General features: G+C 38.3%; 1 protein-coding gene across 1 annotated transcript in view; it reads right to left on the reverse strand.

The window, feature by feature from the left end:
- LOC145983877 (uncharacterized) overlaps positions 1-16,809 on the reverse strand; it is a 33,792-nt gene extending 16,983 nt beyond the window's left edge. Inside the window, exons 1-2 of the mRNA XM_083116949.1 lie at positions 16,664-16,809; positions 12,210-12,333 (exon numbers count right to left, since the gene is read on the reverse strand). Coding sequence (XP_082973075.1) covers positions 12,210-12,333; positions 16,664-16,691 — 152 coding nt within the window. The 5' untranslated portion in view covers positions 16,692-16,809. The remainder of the gene's footprint in view (positions 1-12,209; positions 12,334-16,663) is intronic.
- Positions 16,810-18,852: the final 2,043 nt, after the last annotated feature.

Consider the following 18,852-nt stretch of genomic DNA (forward strand, 5'->3'; position numbering starts at 1 on the left):
TACAAAAGTTTTATCTTTTATTTAAATGTGTGGCTATGTCTCACTAATGAGCTCAGGGATGCTGCGATGGGTGGGCGAGGGTGGGCAAGCACCCACCCAAAAATTCCTCTGCCCAGCTGAACAAATTCAAGACGTAAGTGTTTAGGAAAATTTGAAAGCCTCAATAAAAAAAAGAATGTTCTTGTCTTGACTCCATTACATTTTTCTTATGAATATTGTTGAGAAATTTGTCAGAAATTATCCTATAAGAAGTTTCGCTTATTCGCTATTTTTGGATTTACATTAGTTTACTCAGTATGAAAAGGAAAATGGTTAGAAAATATAATGATGAATAATACCTGTCAAATTTATCTCTTATTTAAAACTTGAAACATGATTCAGTTAATACTTCTGTGGCTAGAGAAGTAGTGCAATATCTGGCTGTAGCCAAAGTACATGCTTTCTGAGGTGGGGAGTACAAAATCATACAAAATGGAACAAGTATCAAAAACAACCCAACATGTAAACAAACACACTTTACTTCTGTGTGGTATAAGAGAGAACTTCGATCCATGACAAGGCTATCTTATCCTAGCATTTTGGGTAATGGATGTTTTATTTCGATAGTATGATCAGAGGGTGCCAACTTCATGTAAACAATTGGGGATGGGGGGGAAGGCAAGATTAACAACAATAATTTTTATTCATGATTGGGAAAAGAGAGACGCGGTAGTATATAAATACGGAGAAACTAGTACTAACTTTTATCCGCGAAGCTGTTTTTTCTTCTTTTTCGATTAATTTCAGTGGCCACTGCCACCATCCTCGTTGGAACTTGCTGCGCTGTTGCTTGGCGTGCGTCTTTTGTTCGTAGTTCTCTGGCTGCCGTTAGGTGCGCTGCTAGGTGCACTGTGCATCTTGGTGCGTCGTCTGCTATTTCCGGGCGATAACTGCTGCAGTAGTGGAATCCAAATATGGTGCGCTTGCCCGCTATCGATGTTTAGTTCATGCGGGAAGTGCATTATGGCGTGCGTTTCCTTGATTCCTACCACAATCAACCCATCCACAAGCAACCCAGCCACAACCAACCCCCAGCGACCAATATAAATGGTTTGCCTTCCCCTACCATCCCACCACTTCCAACCGCATAGCCAAAGCCCTTCTCCCATTTGGCATCAAAGTAGCGCACAAACCCAACTCCAAAATAACTGATAAACTGAACAAGCACAAACGGTACTTCCTCTCCCCCCTTGACAACCCAGGTGTATATGATGCAGAGTGTGAATGCAAGGCTCATTACATTGGCAGGTCCATCAGATCTGTCAATGAAAGAATCCAACAACACCTAGCAGATGCGAAAAAAGCCCAACCCACTACTGGTCTTGCTAGACATATCAAATACAATAGCCATAAAATTCAAAAGGTTCGAGTCAAACACACTGCCCACACGCTCATAGACACCAAAATCAAGGAAACGCACGCCATAATGCACTTCCCGCATGAACTAAACATCGATAGCGGGCAAGCGCACCATATTTGGATTCCACTACTGCAGCAGTTATCGCCCGGAAATAGCAGACGACGCACCAAGATGCACAGTGCACCTAGCAGCGCACCTAACGGCAGCCAGAGAACTACGAACAAAAGACGCACGCCAAGCAACAGCGCAGCAAGTTCCAACGAGGATGGTGGCAGTGGCCACTGAAATTAATCGAAAAAGAAGAAAAAACAGCTTCGCGGATAAAAGTGAGTACTAGTTTCTCCGTATTTAATAATTTTTAATGTATAATGTATGTACTTCTTGAGGAATTTGGAAGGCAGAAAGTACTTTGCCCCTCTAAAGTCAATGCCTATGGTGATAATTGTATATACATGATACTTTTTTCAAGAGTTTTAAAGCGCTATGAACAAGAGAAGAATTGCTACGTAGCTACTGCAATGATCAAATTTGATTATTTTTTTGTCTAAATTACTTCCACAATATGGTAAGTAAAAATATTTGATTTCACAAGCGCCATGCATAATATTGAGTCCTATTGAGAAATCTCTTGTTCTGCATTGGCCAGACGAACATTTACTTCAGTAAGTTCAGTGAGAAATTCATCTTCAGGATTTCTACCCTCCCAACTTTGTCAACTTTAGATGGCAGCTGCTGATAAAGGATGAGCACCCCTCCACCCTAAATAAAATCCTGGCTACGGGCCTGGACCAAAACCTGCAGTGTGTTTTTTTCAATACGTAACGTCATAGTGTCTCTTCTCCACCTTTTTCTAGAGTGGAGTGCATAGAGAGAATTCACATGAGAAATTTGATTAGAAAAATTTATGAAAGAGAGAGAGAGGGGGGAGACATAAACCAAGGAAAAAAGGTATGTAAATGATAAATAAGAAAATGTACACCATTAAAAATAAATGAGGAAAGAAACACAAATGAAATCAGGAGAGAGCAGGGGGGGGGAGGGAATGTATGTTTGTGAAGCTCACATATATATTTTATAAATATACGTATCTGCCCACCCCAATTTATCAATATATGGTTCATGCCCACCCGGTCATAGTTTTCTGGTGCCGCACCTGAATGAGCTGAAATCAGAATACAATAGAGACATGATAAGTCTAAGGCAAATTTTCATTGAGCCTAAGGACCATAATTTATTTTTAATGTTTTGAATGGTTAACACTCCTGCATCTTTGAAGCAGAGTTCATTGCCAGTGGGAAAACCAAACTTTCAGTGTTGACCCATTGGAAAATAACCTGATATGTAAAGAAACAGTAGCGAGCTTCAATTTAGTAAAGCACATAACAGCAGCAATAGGAATCAATGCCCTGGTTGTGCATAACCCAACAAAAACAAAATAACTACCTGGCAGGCATTGATGTTGTGCATTGGATTGATCGAATTGGTTAATTTTATTTCACTTATCTGCCACTTTTGGCTAATCGTGAAGATGGGGATGATTGATGAATGGACACTCACAAACACCCATGCCCAGGCCAGGATTTGAACCTGGGACCCCTGGCATTGTAGTGCAATGTGCTAACCACTCCACCATGGTGGGCATTGAAGTTTAATTGTATATACTAGATATACTTTCAAGATAAGAGCCCCTGTCAATCAAGAAGGTTCTGCTGCATGATTGGAAAACAAGTGCATTGTCACCAAATGGATAAGTGACCGGATTTACCATGTGTCAAATGCAGCTTTCTGTAGGCTTTGAGCACAAGTGAAGAATGTGACATCCCTCCAACAAATGGGAATGAAGAATTAACGACAGGGCATGAATGTTATTTGCTTCTTTTCTCCTCACTATAACAAGAACATTTCTGCTAGATGCTTTCCTAGCTGATAGTGGCTCTAGGAATTGATGAAGACTTGTTCACTGAAGATTTGTTGGAAATTGAAGTGTTCTACCTAACCTTTCACATTTTTAATTGTTGAGTACATCTGCCATGAAGGAGAAAGCAAATATTGAGTAAGAAAAGGCCAAAGAAAGTAAAGATAAGTTACCAAAAACATATCTAAATTCAAGGATGTTTCACACTGAGCTGTAAGCGTGAAGGAAGAAGAAAAGAAGACTACAGCAAACAGAAAAATTAATGTGAGGTACTTTGCAGGAAATTCAAAACATGTTCAGCTGCTGAAATTTATAAGTAGCAGTGCTCGTATAAGATTAAGATATATCAGCTTAGTTCTAATAAACCACATGTGCCTGGTTGTATTCTTAAAACATAATTGGAATGTTCAGTATAACTGGCGGAAAAATTACGAGAAAAATAAAAAGAAATACTAAATTTATTAGAGGATGTATGGGAAAATTACTGCACTTGTGATTAGAAGCATGCTTTTCAACATACATATACCACACCAAAGATAGCATTTAAGATCAACCCTCAAACATTGCCCTTAGGATTCAATGTAGCAATTTTTCACAATAGAGGACATAATATTTAAAAATTCTACATAGACATGCAAAGACTTGTTTGTTACAGTTTTGAGGGTACTGAAACAGATGAATTGTCAAAAATGTTCTTGTGTTTGGTAAGTTTTAGTGCTTTGCTAAATCAAGTAAGTCATAAAGATCATTTGTGTGTAAACACTGGCAGTCATATTTTTCAGCCACACATGTGATATATGACAATTCTGGCAACTTAACTTCTTTGTGTGCCTCTAATACATAAGATATTTTATTCAATGTGACTATCTTAGTCAACGTGATGCATAAAAGTAAATTTTAACTTTTGGACAAAAATGAAATGATCATGTTATGGTTAAAATTTTGAGTCATCACATTTTAACCAGCCCCCTTAAAAATGTAGGGAACAATATCTTGCATGCCTATGATAGCTGTTAAAAATTACTTTCTCCATTTTGAATTCTTCCTATGCAGGTATATGCTTGCCAAATGGCTTGCTTTCACCCACAAATGCAGTACAGTAGAGTCTCGTTTATCCGACCTTCTGTATTATCCGACATACCACCGGGAAAAAAATCATAAATTTGCAACAAGAACTGCAAGTTGCGAGCGTGGTCTATTTTTAGTTTCTCCCAACTCTACCGCATGGCACGCCTCCCTACACTATGACTCATGTGTCTGTTACTCGCTACTGAGTGCAGTGCAGTTCATCATTGTATGCGGATCGGTTTATCGTCTGTTATATGCATATGTGTCTCTGTGAAAAACGCATGGATGAGCCAGTGAAATTTTCAAAGACAGTTTTTTTTAAGGAAAATAATTTACCCAGAAAAGCAGTTTTGGTGCTAGATAATGCTCCAATGCACCCTGATGCAGAGAAGCTTCAAGATGGTGACATTAAGGCAATGTTTCTGCCCCCAATGTAACTGCCATATGCCAACCTATGGATCAGGGCATTTTGGAAACGATAAAAAGGAACTATCGCAGGAAGCTACTGTCTACAGTGATAGAAGACATTGAAGGAGGACAAAACATGATTGAAACATATCAATGTAAAGGACGTTGCTTATTGGGTTTCAAGGGCCTGGGCTGACGTAAGGGCTCCAACAATTGCCAAATAATGGAAGAAGCTGCTAGACAATGATGAAAGTATGGGAACGGAAAGCTCAGATGAAACCGAAGAAACCATTCTACCTTTAGTGCAACGTATCCCTGGATGTGAGGATGCAACTTTGCAAAAAATCGAAAGTTGGATGAAGGATGATGATCAGTATGAAATAACTAATGAAGAAATTGTCGCTCTTGTCAATTGCGAAGACAATGAAATTGAAGATCCAGAACAAGCACGAACTGTTAAGCCTCTCAGAAATTCACATAACGACAGAGTTAAGGCTCTCGAAACTGCAATTAAATATATTGAGCAACAAGAAGCAGCTACAGGAATCGACTTAATGATGCTGCAAAGATGGCGAGACTTGGCAGCGAAGTAACGGCAATCATCAGGAAAGCAGACTACGATCAAAAATTTCTTTCAATCATCGCAGGACTGAACTTTTGAAGTACTGTACGTACGTACTGTGTTTAACTTCAGACAATTCTGTAACTGTAAGTTAATTTTTCCAGTTATTTTTTTCTGTATTGTTGTAAAACATGATTACTGTATTAGGTTCGTAATGTGTTTGATGATTAAGAGGCTTTTTCTTAACACTTCCCTATTATCCGACATTTTCGCTTATCCGACGTTCTGCCGGCCCATTTATGTCAGATAAGCGAGAGACTACTGTATTTTCCCCAAACACCTGCTACTACACTCTATCCCAGGAATCTCTGGAGCGAGTGAACGAAAACAAGTCTCTGCACAAGTAGTGGAGGGCTCGACCAGTGAACTCGTGAGAGAGGAAGCGAGTGCAGTTACCAACCATTTGCAGAAGCCCACACTGCTTCACTTCATCAACTTGCAGCTTTCCCTTCTCCACAGTTATACACTGATTTGCTCCAAAGATTCCGGAGACAGAGTATAGTTGTATCTAAATTGAAACCAAACTGACACTAATTCCAATTTCTTTGACCTAATACTTACTACATTGGTCTCTCCTAGCTCAGGCCTGTCCGAAAGAGAAAAATTTAATCTTACAATGTTAAAGACAACATTTTCCAACAATATCATTATGTAGCATTAGTGCCAGATGATACATAATCTAGGTGATATTTCATGATATTAAACACAAAATTGCTACTCAGCCAAATATCTTGGGATCACAATATTTATTGTGTCGGCAATATAACAGGAGGTTATTTCAGTCATTTACCGCGAGAGAGTTCGCCGCTTAGCGGCTCAGTCTTGCAGCAGGTCCCGGCAAATTGCGTTACAGGAAGTCTGTAACAGAAACAGCTTGTTTTGTAATGTTTCCACTTTTCACAATTACAGTTACAATTACAATTGAAATAAGAACGTACCTTGTCGCAAGAATGCTGGAAAAGGTGTCCTCCCAAATACAAATATTTCTGGCACCTTATTTCTGACATCTAATATTAGATTAGACATCGCAGGGAAGACAGGATCCCGGCGCATAAAGCAAACCGAAAGTGTAAAATTATATTTAAAAGTAATAATAATGATATAACCTCCTGTGTTATAAGAGATGTTGAAAATGACCTCCTTCAACAGCAATAAAACACGTTTCTTAGGTTCAAGAGATCCTGTCTCTCATAATTGCCTGACCACTTTTCTGCAAGAGTTTGTTTTCACGTAATTATCGTACATAAAAACTCTTTGTTCAAGACTATATTTGTTTAGCAGCATAACTAATGAATGAATAACAATTAACACACAATAAAGCACTAGCACTGAATAGCACACGAACTCAATAACACAGCATAAACAACACTTGTACTGATAAACGCAAACAGAAGTGAACATGAGCGTACACTCATTACGTCTGGTAGCTGACAGTGTTGCTAACCATTTTTCTGCAATGTCCCTTCAGATGTAGTCAAAATCTTCCTACGACTGACCAAATGTCTCTACGCCAAGTAAAGCGACTAAAAAAAACACCACCTCATGAGCATGCAAAACAGACGATAAAATATGAACATTTACTTACCAAATCTTTCTGTTCGGTGCTTCCACAATTAATGAAGGAGTGAATTTACAATACAGGACCCTCCCCGATTTTTGTAATATTTCACACACTCACTAATTGAGGCCTCCTAATCACGAATTTGAAGTTAAAATTTGGGTGTCACGTGTAGAAATTGAGTGGTCCGCGATCGGCACGATTGCTCATTATTTACTGGAAGATTTTGTGTTTCCAATACTTAAAAAACGAAATATACATTCCTGATATTACTACGACCTCAAATTTTAACTGTTTGCCTATCCTAACCTAACCTTACCGTGAATGGTTCATGGGGCTATCCGTCAATGGTTTGTGGGGCTACCCATGCATGGTTTTTCGACCCCAAATTTTAACTATGTCTGCCTTGCCTAACCTAACTTAACCTAACCTTACCAAGAATGGTCGGTGGGGCTATCCGTGAATGGTTTTGCACTAATTGTGATTACGAACTGATAAAAAAATCTTATTTTCGTAGCACTTTAACAGCAAACGTTCATCATCGAAGATGCCATTTTCGTATCTTGCAATTTTACGATCGATGCACTGTTGCCAAACTTAACTGTAATCAAATCAGTCCACATTCCACATGTTCTTCTACATCGTGATTGTCACTGTCACATGTAAGCACCTTCTTTGGGCAATATACCGAAATCCGTAAGTTTATTAATTAGCCCCACGGCCATCCTCTTGCACACTCCACCTAACAATCTGTACAACATTAACAACTTTTTTACTGTTCTCTTCCGCGATTCTTACAAGATCCATGCTCTCCAAGTATGAAATCAACAGTGTGGAAATGCTGTACACAGCGTAACTAATTGTGAACGTCAATTGTTCATATCAACAAATATGGCTACCATACTTCTATACGGAGAATCATTGCGAGAATTGAAAAGCTTATTTTACAACTTTTACACGTTAATGAACAATTTTTTCACATCACCCCAACATGTTAACTTGAGATAAATCATCACTACTAATTATTTCGTGAGTATAAGATGTAGCATAAAAATTACAGAAGGGTCCGGTATTGTAAATTCTTACCTTAATGAATAATGTTGAGTCGTTTACTGTTGATTATGTTATTTGAAGTCATACATGCTGCTGCTGTGAAGAGATAGATGTTGGTTGGTGATGCTGTATTTCCTGCAGTCTTTAACAATTCTGGTCCCATTTCATTTTTCTTTTTTTGTTTTTGAATCACTTAACATTGAAAATATTCTTTCAGTTTCCACGTTAGAATGTGGCAATGTTAGCACTATTTTCGCGAGAGTGGAAATGTTTTCAAAAAAGAACTTGCCTTGAAAGTTCTTGGTAACCGATAACATGTTCCAAAATTCTGATGGAGATTTGTTGGCTAATTCTTTTTTCTCCTCCTCGCTAAAGTATCCAGATAAACTAATCCAGTCATTCCAAACTGAGCACGAAGAAAGTGCAACTGACTGGCGAGTAAGCTTTGCACCTTTGCACAATAAAATGTTATTTTCCAAGATTGAAAAAGTCCCTACGTTTTCCCTCATTTGGCAAAATCTGTCCCTACGCAGGCGAAATATAGTGAAAAGTCCCTGCCGACAGGTGTCACATTCATGCAGTATGAAGCGCCCTCTCGCGGTTGACAACTCCCCCGATAAGCTGACGATGCTCTCGCGACAACTGAGGATAAAGTAGCGATGTCTAATCTAAGATTAGATGTCAGAAATAAGTTGCCAGAAATATTTGTATTTGGGAGGACACCATTTCCAGCATCCTTGGGACAATGCTTATTTCAATTGTAATTATAACTGTAATTGTGAAAAGTGGAAACATTACAAAACAAGCGGTTTCTGTTACGAACTTCCTGTAATGCAATTTGCCGGGACCTGTTGCATGAAAGGGCCGCTGAGCGGCAGACGCTCTCGCGGCAAACGACTGAAATAACCTCCCTGTATATTGTGCATCTGATATGTATATCTTAGCCAAAATTTTATGTCACTAATCATTCCAATCATATTTTACAACTTAACCTTTTGACGCCCAAGCCCTTTTTCAATAGTAAGCCTCGGTTGCCCAAGCCGATTTCGAGCAAAATGCAGAGTTTCAATTAAATTAGTGTAGTTCGGAAGCTAATTGCCCTAGAGAGATGAGTGATATACCGTTGTACGCGGAATGAACCAGAGACTCATACTATATGAAATTTTTGCAAATTCGGCGTATACGTGGCGGGGGGAGGGGGCTAACTCTCAAAACGACCTAGACACAGCATCTCGATCGAGACGCTTGGGCAATTGAGGGTTACTTTTGGGTATCTCGATCGAGACGCTTGGGCACCTAAAGGTTAATGTTTCAAGGGGAGGATCAAAATGGATCCCATTTAGTAAGTGCCTCTCCCTACCCCTTGCCTTCTATATCAAGAGATAGTTAAAACAGTGGTGTAGCAAGGGAGCAAGGATACCAGCTAAAGCTAGATTAAAAAATCTGCACCACCATTCTATTGAATGCAGAAGAAGGGTAGTGTTACACGACAGTGTCATCATGCAATTTTGTTGATATGATGAAAATTAATGAAACACAAAATCACAAATTTTAACTATACACAAATCACACTCAATTACAGCAGCATGTGCGTTTTCCTCTTTGCAAGTGTGTGTGTAAATTATCCTAATAGCCAAATTTACAGGAGATTTGGGGTGGACAGGTAAAATGATGCCGCACCAGGGGAAGCGAGATCATCATGCTTTTCAGATGTCATAAGTTTTCAGATTTCACACACTGATTCCAGTAATTAATTATGTATGATTTCCATTCTATCTTATTTTGTAGAAAAATGTTTCAGCTCTGAATATTTATGAAAAATGAGTACTGTAAAATGTAATAATAATAAATAGCCACTAAGTGAGATGGACAAAAATTTTAAACTTGATTTCTGGACAGCTCCTTAAAAATATTATTTCTACATAAGTGTAAAAGTGCTTATGATGCACTGCTGATGTTAATACTTGCCAAGACATTAAAATTTCAAGTTTTTGCAACTCACTGGAGTTGCGGTTGTCTAGTCGATAGTGGCATCTGACTGCCACACAGGAGACCCAGATTGGGTGATCTAAGACCGAAATTTTTCTAGGTTTGTCCCTGCATAAAGTGGATCTGGGGTTCACCCAGCCCCAAATCAATGGGTACCTGGGGAGGTGGCCAGAGCATACTGCTGATCACACCACCTCCAAAATGACTGAGATTGAGAATGTGTGGGGCCCTACCCCCACATTCCCTCTAAATATGCCTTCCTGGCACGGTGCAATATTCACGAGGAACTTTACCTTTACCACTGTAATAGCTACTTAATTATTATTACCACACTGGCCCATCATTATTTGTCCAAGTTCAAGCACTTTCTCTTACAAAATAAGACAAAATTGGAAATCGTGAATGATTAACTGCTTTAAGTTTTGAGTTTTAGAGTTACAATTTATATAGCTACTTTGAACCACAGTCAGATATTGCATATCAGTGAAATCAAACAATGTGATTCAAGCTAGTGGATCAAAAGTATGTTTTTTTTATGTTGGAAAAGTTTTAAAATCTGTAAATTGGGAGATCATACACTGAAATTTTGTAAAATTTTTATATACACTTTGAAGATTTGATCCAGATTTGTACAGTGCGCCTATTGGCAGACCGCAACTCCCATCAAATCGCATGTGATATCTCCACCGTTGAAAGTGCTAGCTTCGAAATGACTTCAAGTTCTCAGAATTACAGTTACAATCAAAATAAGCATGTTAATTGTCACGGGGGATGTTGGAAATGTTGTCCTCGTGCATCCACACATTTCTGGCATGTTTTTAGGAAATTTCGTGGAGCTTTGGTAAAAAGACCTGCTAAAAGGGAACTTTTGTTTCCTAACAGCTCGTGGCACAGAGTGGCAACTGAAAACATTGCTTTCCTCAAGACTTGAGAATTTCTTAATCCCATTCCATTTCAGTAATTTCGCGATTTCATTCCAGTCATATTTTTAAAGTGTTTACATGTTATAAGTGTTGTGATTTTCTATTGTTTTACAAATTGTATATTGTTCCAAGTGTTATTTGTGTTTTGCTATAGTTTTAATAATTGCACATGCATACACAGAACAACACAATTTCCAGCATCTCTTATGACAAAGTATGTGCTTATTTTGATTGTAATTGACACTTTAATGATTGTAACTGTATTTGTTTCAGGCATGAATTTGCAATAATTATCATAACATAGTAGGCCATAAACGTAAACACCTACATTATCTGGCCAAGGAACAAAAAAAGGCATCTTAGGGCAAATATTTAGCCCATCATTGCATAAAATTTAAAACAAATCTCCGGGATCAGCCCACAAATTTCCTAAAAACATGGCAGAAATGTGTGGATGCACGAGGGCATTTCCAACATCCCTTGTGACAATTAAGGTGCTTATTTAGAATGTAATTGTAACTGTAATTCTGAGAACTTGAAGTCATTACGAAGCTATCAGTTTCCATAGCAGAGATAATGTAAAAAATTTGCCGTCTGGCTGGCAGCCAAGCGGGCCTCTGACAGGCGCACAAGAGAAGGCGAAACGCACCGTATTTAAGCAAACTCCATCAATGCATTTCAATATGATGGACTTTAAACCTAGCACAATTAAACTAGAAGAAACACTTGGTATGGTTGATGTGTGTGAGCTAATTATATTTCCTCTCCATTTTATATAATAGATGTGTTACATTCAGTACTTTTGTTACATTCTCATTAATAAAACTGAAAGCATCAATGCAGAGGAAACTTACCACTCAGTAGAAAGTACAAAATTAAATTTGGAAATCTAATTTACAAATTAAAATTAACAGGCAAGAAATTGTTTTGTTACAAAAAATTAAAAAATTATATGAAAAAAATTAAATAGTACAGTATACATGTTGATCTTTGGCACACTACCTTGCAATTCCAATGATTTGTTTTATTGCAAGGTGAGTTATGGAACAAATGCACTCAATTAACAATTGTATTTTGTAACTTCATGTTATGTAGTGGACTACATAAGGTTTAGAACTTTTATAACAGCCAAATGTGAATCTACTAACTACTTTTGAAAAAAATATTGGTGAGATACCCTAGGTTTTCTAAAACTTAAAAATCCATGAAGGGCATAATAATAATAATAAAAAATATATATACATAAACTCCTCATAAAAATGCAACATACACACCTTTGTTTAGCCAAAGATGACCCACTGTTTCCTGTGGAATGAGACCATCGTTGCAAAGAGCCGCTAGTGCCTGTCTCACTTGCCGGAAACTGGGGTTTTGGAGGGGGAGCTGGCTTCTGTTTCACTAAAAGATAAAAAAATATGTAGACAATCGTGCACACACATATTTAGAAAGAGTAGCATGCATAGGTCTTGTATGCAACTTTTATTACAGAAGCAAACCCCACAAATTAACCACCATCTCACTACCTAAGAAATCTTATTGATGAGGCATGATAATATCCCAAGGAATATTTTCATGGTATGACTTAAGATGACCGGACCCCTCTCCGATTTTCTTCATATTTGGCATACTTACTAATTGAGGCCTGCTAATGACAAATCTGAAATTAAAATTTGTTGGAAACGTCTAGAAATTGCAAAATAATTGCAAACCATTGGCGCTAGCCCCATGAACCATTGACTTGTGGTTAGATTAGGCAAACATAGTTAAAATTTGGTGTCGTGGTAGTATTAGGAATATATATATTTCCTTGTGAAACAAAAAATTTCGCGAAAATCGACGGTTTCCATTCCAAAAACTAACACCTTATTTTCGCTTATTTTGCAATTTCTAGACGTTTTCGACAACTTTTAACTTCAGATTCATGATTAGGAGGCCTCAATTAGTGAGTATGCCAAATATGAAGAAAATCGGAGAGGGGTCCGGTCATCTTAAGTCGTTCCATTTTCATACGTTTTTAAAAGGAATGACTTAAAAGTTACACCTGATGGAATGTACTTAAATAAGAGCACCAAATCTACTCATGTAAACATAAAGGAATAGGATGTAAAAATCGTTCTGTACTCGGTAATTAATCAGTAAGCCTGTTCTGTATGTGCTTACAGGCAAGCACTGAAACACATTCATATTAAAAATATCGGTGTATTCGGAATATACCAGGATTGAACAATTGATAAAACATTAAAATGCTGACCACAATAAGTTTAATGTGAATATTCGTCTGAAGAAGACCCTGTTAGAGGTTGGAAATGTTACGGTTTGATGTATATTCTTTATACTATGAAAGTTTGCCTTGGTCAGCATGTTAATGTTTTATTAACATGGAAACAAGGCTTAACAGTGTTACCATTGAACAATTGGTACTTGAGATTATATTTTTGTTAGCATTTCCTTTCTCAGTGGTCTAGTCGCTAGGTGTCAGACTGCCATGGGGGAGAACCGGGTTCAATTCCCAGGGTGGGTGATGTAAGGTATGAGTTTCTTTGGCCTTGTTAATGCATAAAGTGAATCTGAGACTCACCCAGCCTCAAATCAAACGGTACCTGGGAGCAAAGGCAGCCAGAGCATGGTGCTGATTACATCACCTCAAAACTGGATGGGATCGAGAATGTGTGGGGCCCTACTCCCACATTACCTAAATGTGTCTTCATGGCACGGTGCAATATGAATGGGGAACTTTACCTACCGCACGCAATGGTATTTGACACACAGAAAAACTGTAAATGTACTCTACGAGAAATTTAATTTATTCAGGTGAACAAATCATGGTACACATATTTTATATGGTTCAATGTTTATTTATACCTGTTAGCGCACACTTCAGTGTCTTGGTCTTACCACGTTTTTCCCTTCCATATACTCGTTTATGATTGGTTACAAGCAGCTATTCATTTACGGTCATCTTGGATACAGATTGCTACTGCCATCTACTTCATGTGTGTGGGGTGCAAAGGGATATTACATCCATAAATGCTCTGGTTTTAAGTTAGGCGTATCAGGTCTAGGGCTCTTAGCATTAATGAAACATCCCTGCTTTCATTGTTAGGTTAGGTGGGTCAGGTTTAGGGCTCCTAGCATTAAAATAACATCCTTTTGTTTTCTGTAATTAAAATATATGGTAACGGTTCTGAATGTATAATGATTTTTTTCAAAGTTTCATAGGAGTAAGACGAAGTATTGAAGAATTGTACAAATATTTGTTACAGTAAATTTGAACATTGGTGAAAGTAATTACCACTGTTCTGTGTTCCGAAAAGTGTAATTTATTGGTGAAAAAAGTATGTAGAAAGTAACTTATGCAAGTATCCATGCTTCACATGAACAAGACATTTTTAGAGACATTATTTGAATACTAAGAGCCCTAAATCTGAGTTGCCTAACCTAACTATGAAATGCATCTGAACCACACACACGACCTACAGTGGAGTCGCTGTACTAACCGGTGTGCAATCACAGCATAGAATGGTTATTTTGATGAAATCCTGTCTCTCTACTGGCTGCTTTATGGAGGGGGAATTTTAACATTGTCGGCTCTTGCAAAATTGGCTGTAAACGCAGCAAAACAGGGTCACTGCCATAAAGGTGGTATCCACGCTAGTTCCTGACCCGACGGAACTGTAGATGGCAGCCAGTCCATAACCCAGACAACAGTAAACGAATGGCTGGTTGCAAGAGAAGAATCATGTATGAGTACACAGAAGGGAAAACCATTCTCAAGCAAATACGCAGTAAGTAATCACTAAACTCCAAATTATGTAACAGACATATATAGAAATAGAACCATGAAAAAAATGTGCATGTACCATGATGAAATCTAAATTAAACAATTGGAACTTGGACCGAACCAAAGCTGTCTAGCCTATCGTTATGAGATATGTCACACGAAAACTTAATTCCATTCTGCAACATGAGAAACAAATCATTCTGTAAATAAAATGGAATAAATATGTATTAAGCTGATTTAGTATGTGCATTTAGGCAATTCATATTATGTAGAAAACAGGTGCAGGTACCAGTTTCATAGATCGGAGACACATTAAAATCTGATATTTTGTGTTTCGCATGGTTTGTACTTACCAATTGTGCATTGCGGAACATAGTTCAAGATGCCATTATGCTTTTTACATGGAAAAAAACAACAATTTTTCACATAGAGAGTAATTTCTTTGACTCCTTTTTTTGCTTCCATAACACAGAATATGGCAGGCAAATCTTCTACCATAGTAGGCACGCAGTGTTTCCAACATCCTTCACTGAAAAATACCTACTATCGTGTTCGTCACTTGTGCAAATTGTACATTATGCACGGGTAGCTGACGGATAGCCCCACGAACCATTTCCGATAAAGTTATGTTAGGCAAGCAAAATAAAAAAGGGGGTTTGAAACACTGACAGGGGCTTACGTCATCAAACGTACGCAGCATCCGGTTGTCGTAGGGCAAGCAAATGAAAGCAATGGCAATTGTGCGTCGGTGAGAGATTTCTCTTGAAAAATACATGATTTCCCCAGCAAATATATTCCACGATGAAAGAAAATACCTCGACGAACGTTGTAAACCTTGGAGAAACTCATTTCCGTAAATAGTTTCTTGTGTAAAATTGAAGAAATGTGTCTCCGATGTATGAAGCTGTTACCCAGGTGCATGTATAATTAAGAGATTGACATCTAGTAATTGGAAGTTGAGCCCATATTAAAAAATTCCCATTTATGTCGTGACTAAGAAGTTCTGGGGTTCGCCCAGTGTCTAATTAATGGGGACCTGGTGGTAAATGTAGCGGGAGCATGATGCTGACAACATCACGTCCATTACGGTCTAAACCTGAAATGAGTCATCCTTACTTCCCCACCCTATGTGCCTTGATGGTATAGTGCAAAGTACAGAGGACACCTTTGCCTATTTCAAATGGCATGCCCCTTTTCACTCGCAAAGCACACTGCTTTCCATACATCGGATATAATAAAACAGTTGTTATATTACGCGTACATACACTTGAATTACTTCACTGGCATATTGCCTCTTCTATGCAGCTATTTTCACTAACGAAAGTCGGGAGGTCTAATACAGCTACACACACAATCATAATTCTATATTTCCAACTGTTTAAGTATACTAGATGTTGCATACTTATTGACCAAGATAGATTTGTGATTATCAAATCATATTAAATACGAATATATTTCAAGCTGTATCTTGTTCAAAATCAATAACACTTCCAAGTTTCTTGTTCACGTTCTTGGGAGACGAAAGGGAGGGTAAAATAAATGGTTTTGTTCCATAATAATAATCCATTGTGAATTACTGTTCTTGTAGAATTGCAATGTATAACGTAGCTTCACTTAGTTTTCCGAAACAACACAGTTTTCATTACGTACTTTCGGGATCTGTTTCTCGCTGACGTTTCTGATCTGTTGATGACTTGCCAACTCCATCTACACTTTCCGAAAAGCTCCCAGCTTACATAAAATTACCATTTCAGGCAATATAAATTCATCTTGCGATTGGTTATGAAATGTACCACTAAGTAAGAAGGCAAATAACATTCCTCAATCACTTTTCCCAGCAAAGAAAACTCGACTGAAAGTACAGGATAAAATAGGAAGCTTACTAATCTCCAGCTATTTTTGAGATTTCTGCCACATCATATGACAGGGTTCTATGTAAGCACTGACCTGTAGATGGCAATTTCTCACATTCCATGCCTTGTCTATGCCACTGAAAAAATAAATATCAGGTAGTAGGCATACTGTCTATATCGAACACTACATTCGACCTACTGTTGTCCAGGTCCCCCACTTCTTGTTCCCTCTCGATCTCATTCTCATTACGAAATAAGGTAATTCACAATTCTTCCACAGGAGGCGCAGTAGTATCGCAAAGAGCACCATCACACAAACAATACACAGCTGTTACGATAAAGTCGAAATATCGATGGGTTGAGAAAAGAAACTCCATTTGCCAGCATTTTGTTTATTTTAGCGATATAAAAGTCACAAAAACTCTTGGAGTATGCATTAATCATTGTCCTCCCCTTCATATTATTGTTATTCTTTGAATTTTGTTATTTGAAGTCGCTTTTCTACCTCCCTACGTTAATCATGACGGTGAGAATGAATGGAATGGTTTCATTTTCTTGTTCTTCTTTTGAGTCTATTTATGCACAGTTAGGCTAATCGGGACTGGACCTACAGTTTAAAGTGGGATCCGAACCACTATGTGCCCCCACCGGGTATCGAACCCGGGACCCCTTGATTAAACGGCGACGATGTTTCTAACACGCAATCGTAGTAGTGTAATGTAATCAAGGGGTCCCGGGTTCGATACCCGGTGGGGGCACATAGTGGTTCGGATCCCACTTTAAACTGTAGGTCCAGTCCCAATTAGCCTTACTGTGCATAAAATGGACATAAAACACCAAATCAACCAACCAAACCAAATCTAACACGCAATCGGGGAGGCCGAAGATGAATCGTGAATGGATGATGAAAAGATGTTTAAAAGTGGCGTGCCCAATGGCGGAGGGGGTGGTAGGGGTCATAACCCCCCTCCCTTTGGCAAAGTATAAAAATAGAACGTGAAACTCAGGAAAGATGACAAAAAGTGAAGACTGGCTACTAAAAAAAGTACATGTAATCCCCCTTCCGAATAACCTTGGCACGCCACTGTATGATGAAGGAAGAAACACGGGTAGTAGGCGTACTGTCTAATGTCCAACACTATATTCGTCGTACTGTTGTCCTGACCACCATAACATACCAGGATTTTGATTTGATTTTGTTTATTTTCATTCGCTTTTCTTCCACTTTTGGCTAGTCGCGAAGATGAGAATGAGTTAAGATGTGATATAACTGATGAAGGGACAGTCACAAAGAACACCTTTGGTCAGGTCGGGATTCGAACCCGAGCCCCTGGCGTCGTAACGCGCTGTGTTGTTAACCACTCCACCACGCAGGCCGGCAACTTACGAGGATTCGATCCTAAAAACCTTTTGGCAAGTGGGAAAAGTCCTTTGAGGGCCAACGTCTGACTAGTTGATTTTCAATGCAAAGAAGCTTGGTCAACTCATCAAATCACATCGCCGCTATTATCTGGCATTCTAAACCGGAGTGCGTTACTTCCCTTTAAGTGGCTAGTCAACTGCCCTGTCATATTGTTTTGGAACTCCCATTGGGAATCGAATCCGGGACAGTTCGCACCAAAGGGGAGAGTTCTATTCGATTCCATGGGAACTGCTGACTTCGAAAAAGTCTGAAAGGCCATTATATTTACTTTAAAGACTGTTAATTTTAGAGTTTCTACGAGTAAAAACCTGATTTTGAAAATACATAAAACCTTCATTTCGCAGCTTCTCTTTGCATACATACCAATAGTAACGGTGCCGCAATCCTTCAGGAATTGCCAAAAATTCTTGCTGCTGTTGGAATAGGAACTCTTATCTTATACTTTTTTATCACTTCAATAGAAAAGGTCGAAGTATGCTCCTGTTTGATTGTTTAACAGATAAGCAGAGTTTGTAAGCACTCGCAGAGTCCTGAGTTATGACACATTGGTACAGTACAATAGAAAGTATTGGAAACAGGTGCTTCCACGTTCAATGAGTTATGCCGGACTAAAAGGAATCACAAGGAAAAAATTAAGAAATAATGAATATATTTTTTTAGAATAATATCTAGAATGATATTTACGTGAACATTCATCGATACTTTCAAACAGTTTATTATTGTTGTCTTTTTTTATGATTGAATTGTCCACTTGGAATGGATAGATGCATTTGTCAACGTAGACTTTCAAGTTTTAGATTAAAATACTTTAACTACTCTTTCCAACGCTGTTCGTGCGTCTAAGAAACATTACATTTACT

Source organism: Lepisma saccharinum, chromosome 2 (assembly GCF_977018435.1).
Source record: "Lepisma saccharinum chromosome 2, izLepSacc3.1, whole genome shotgun sequence".
Classification (NCBI taxonomy): Eukaryota; Metazoa; Arthropoda; class Insecta; order Zygentoma; family Lepismatidae; genus Lepisma; species Lepisma saccharinum.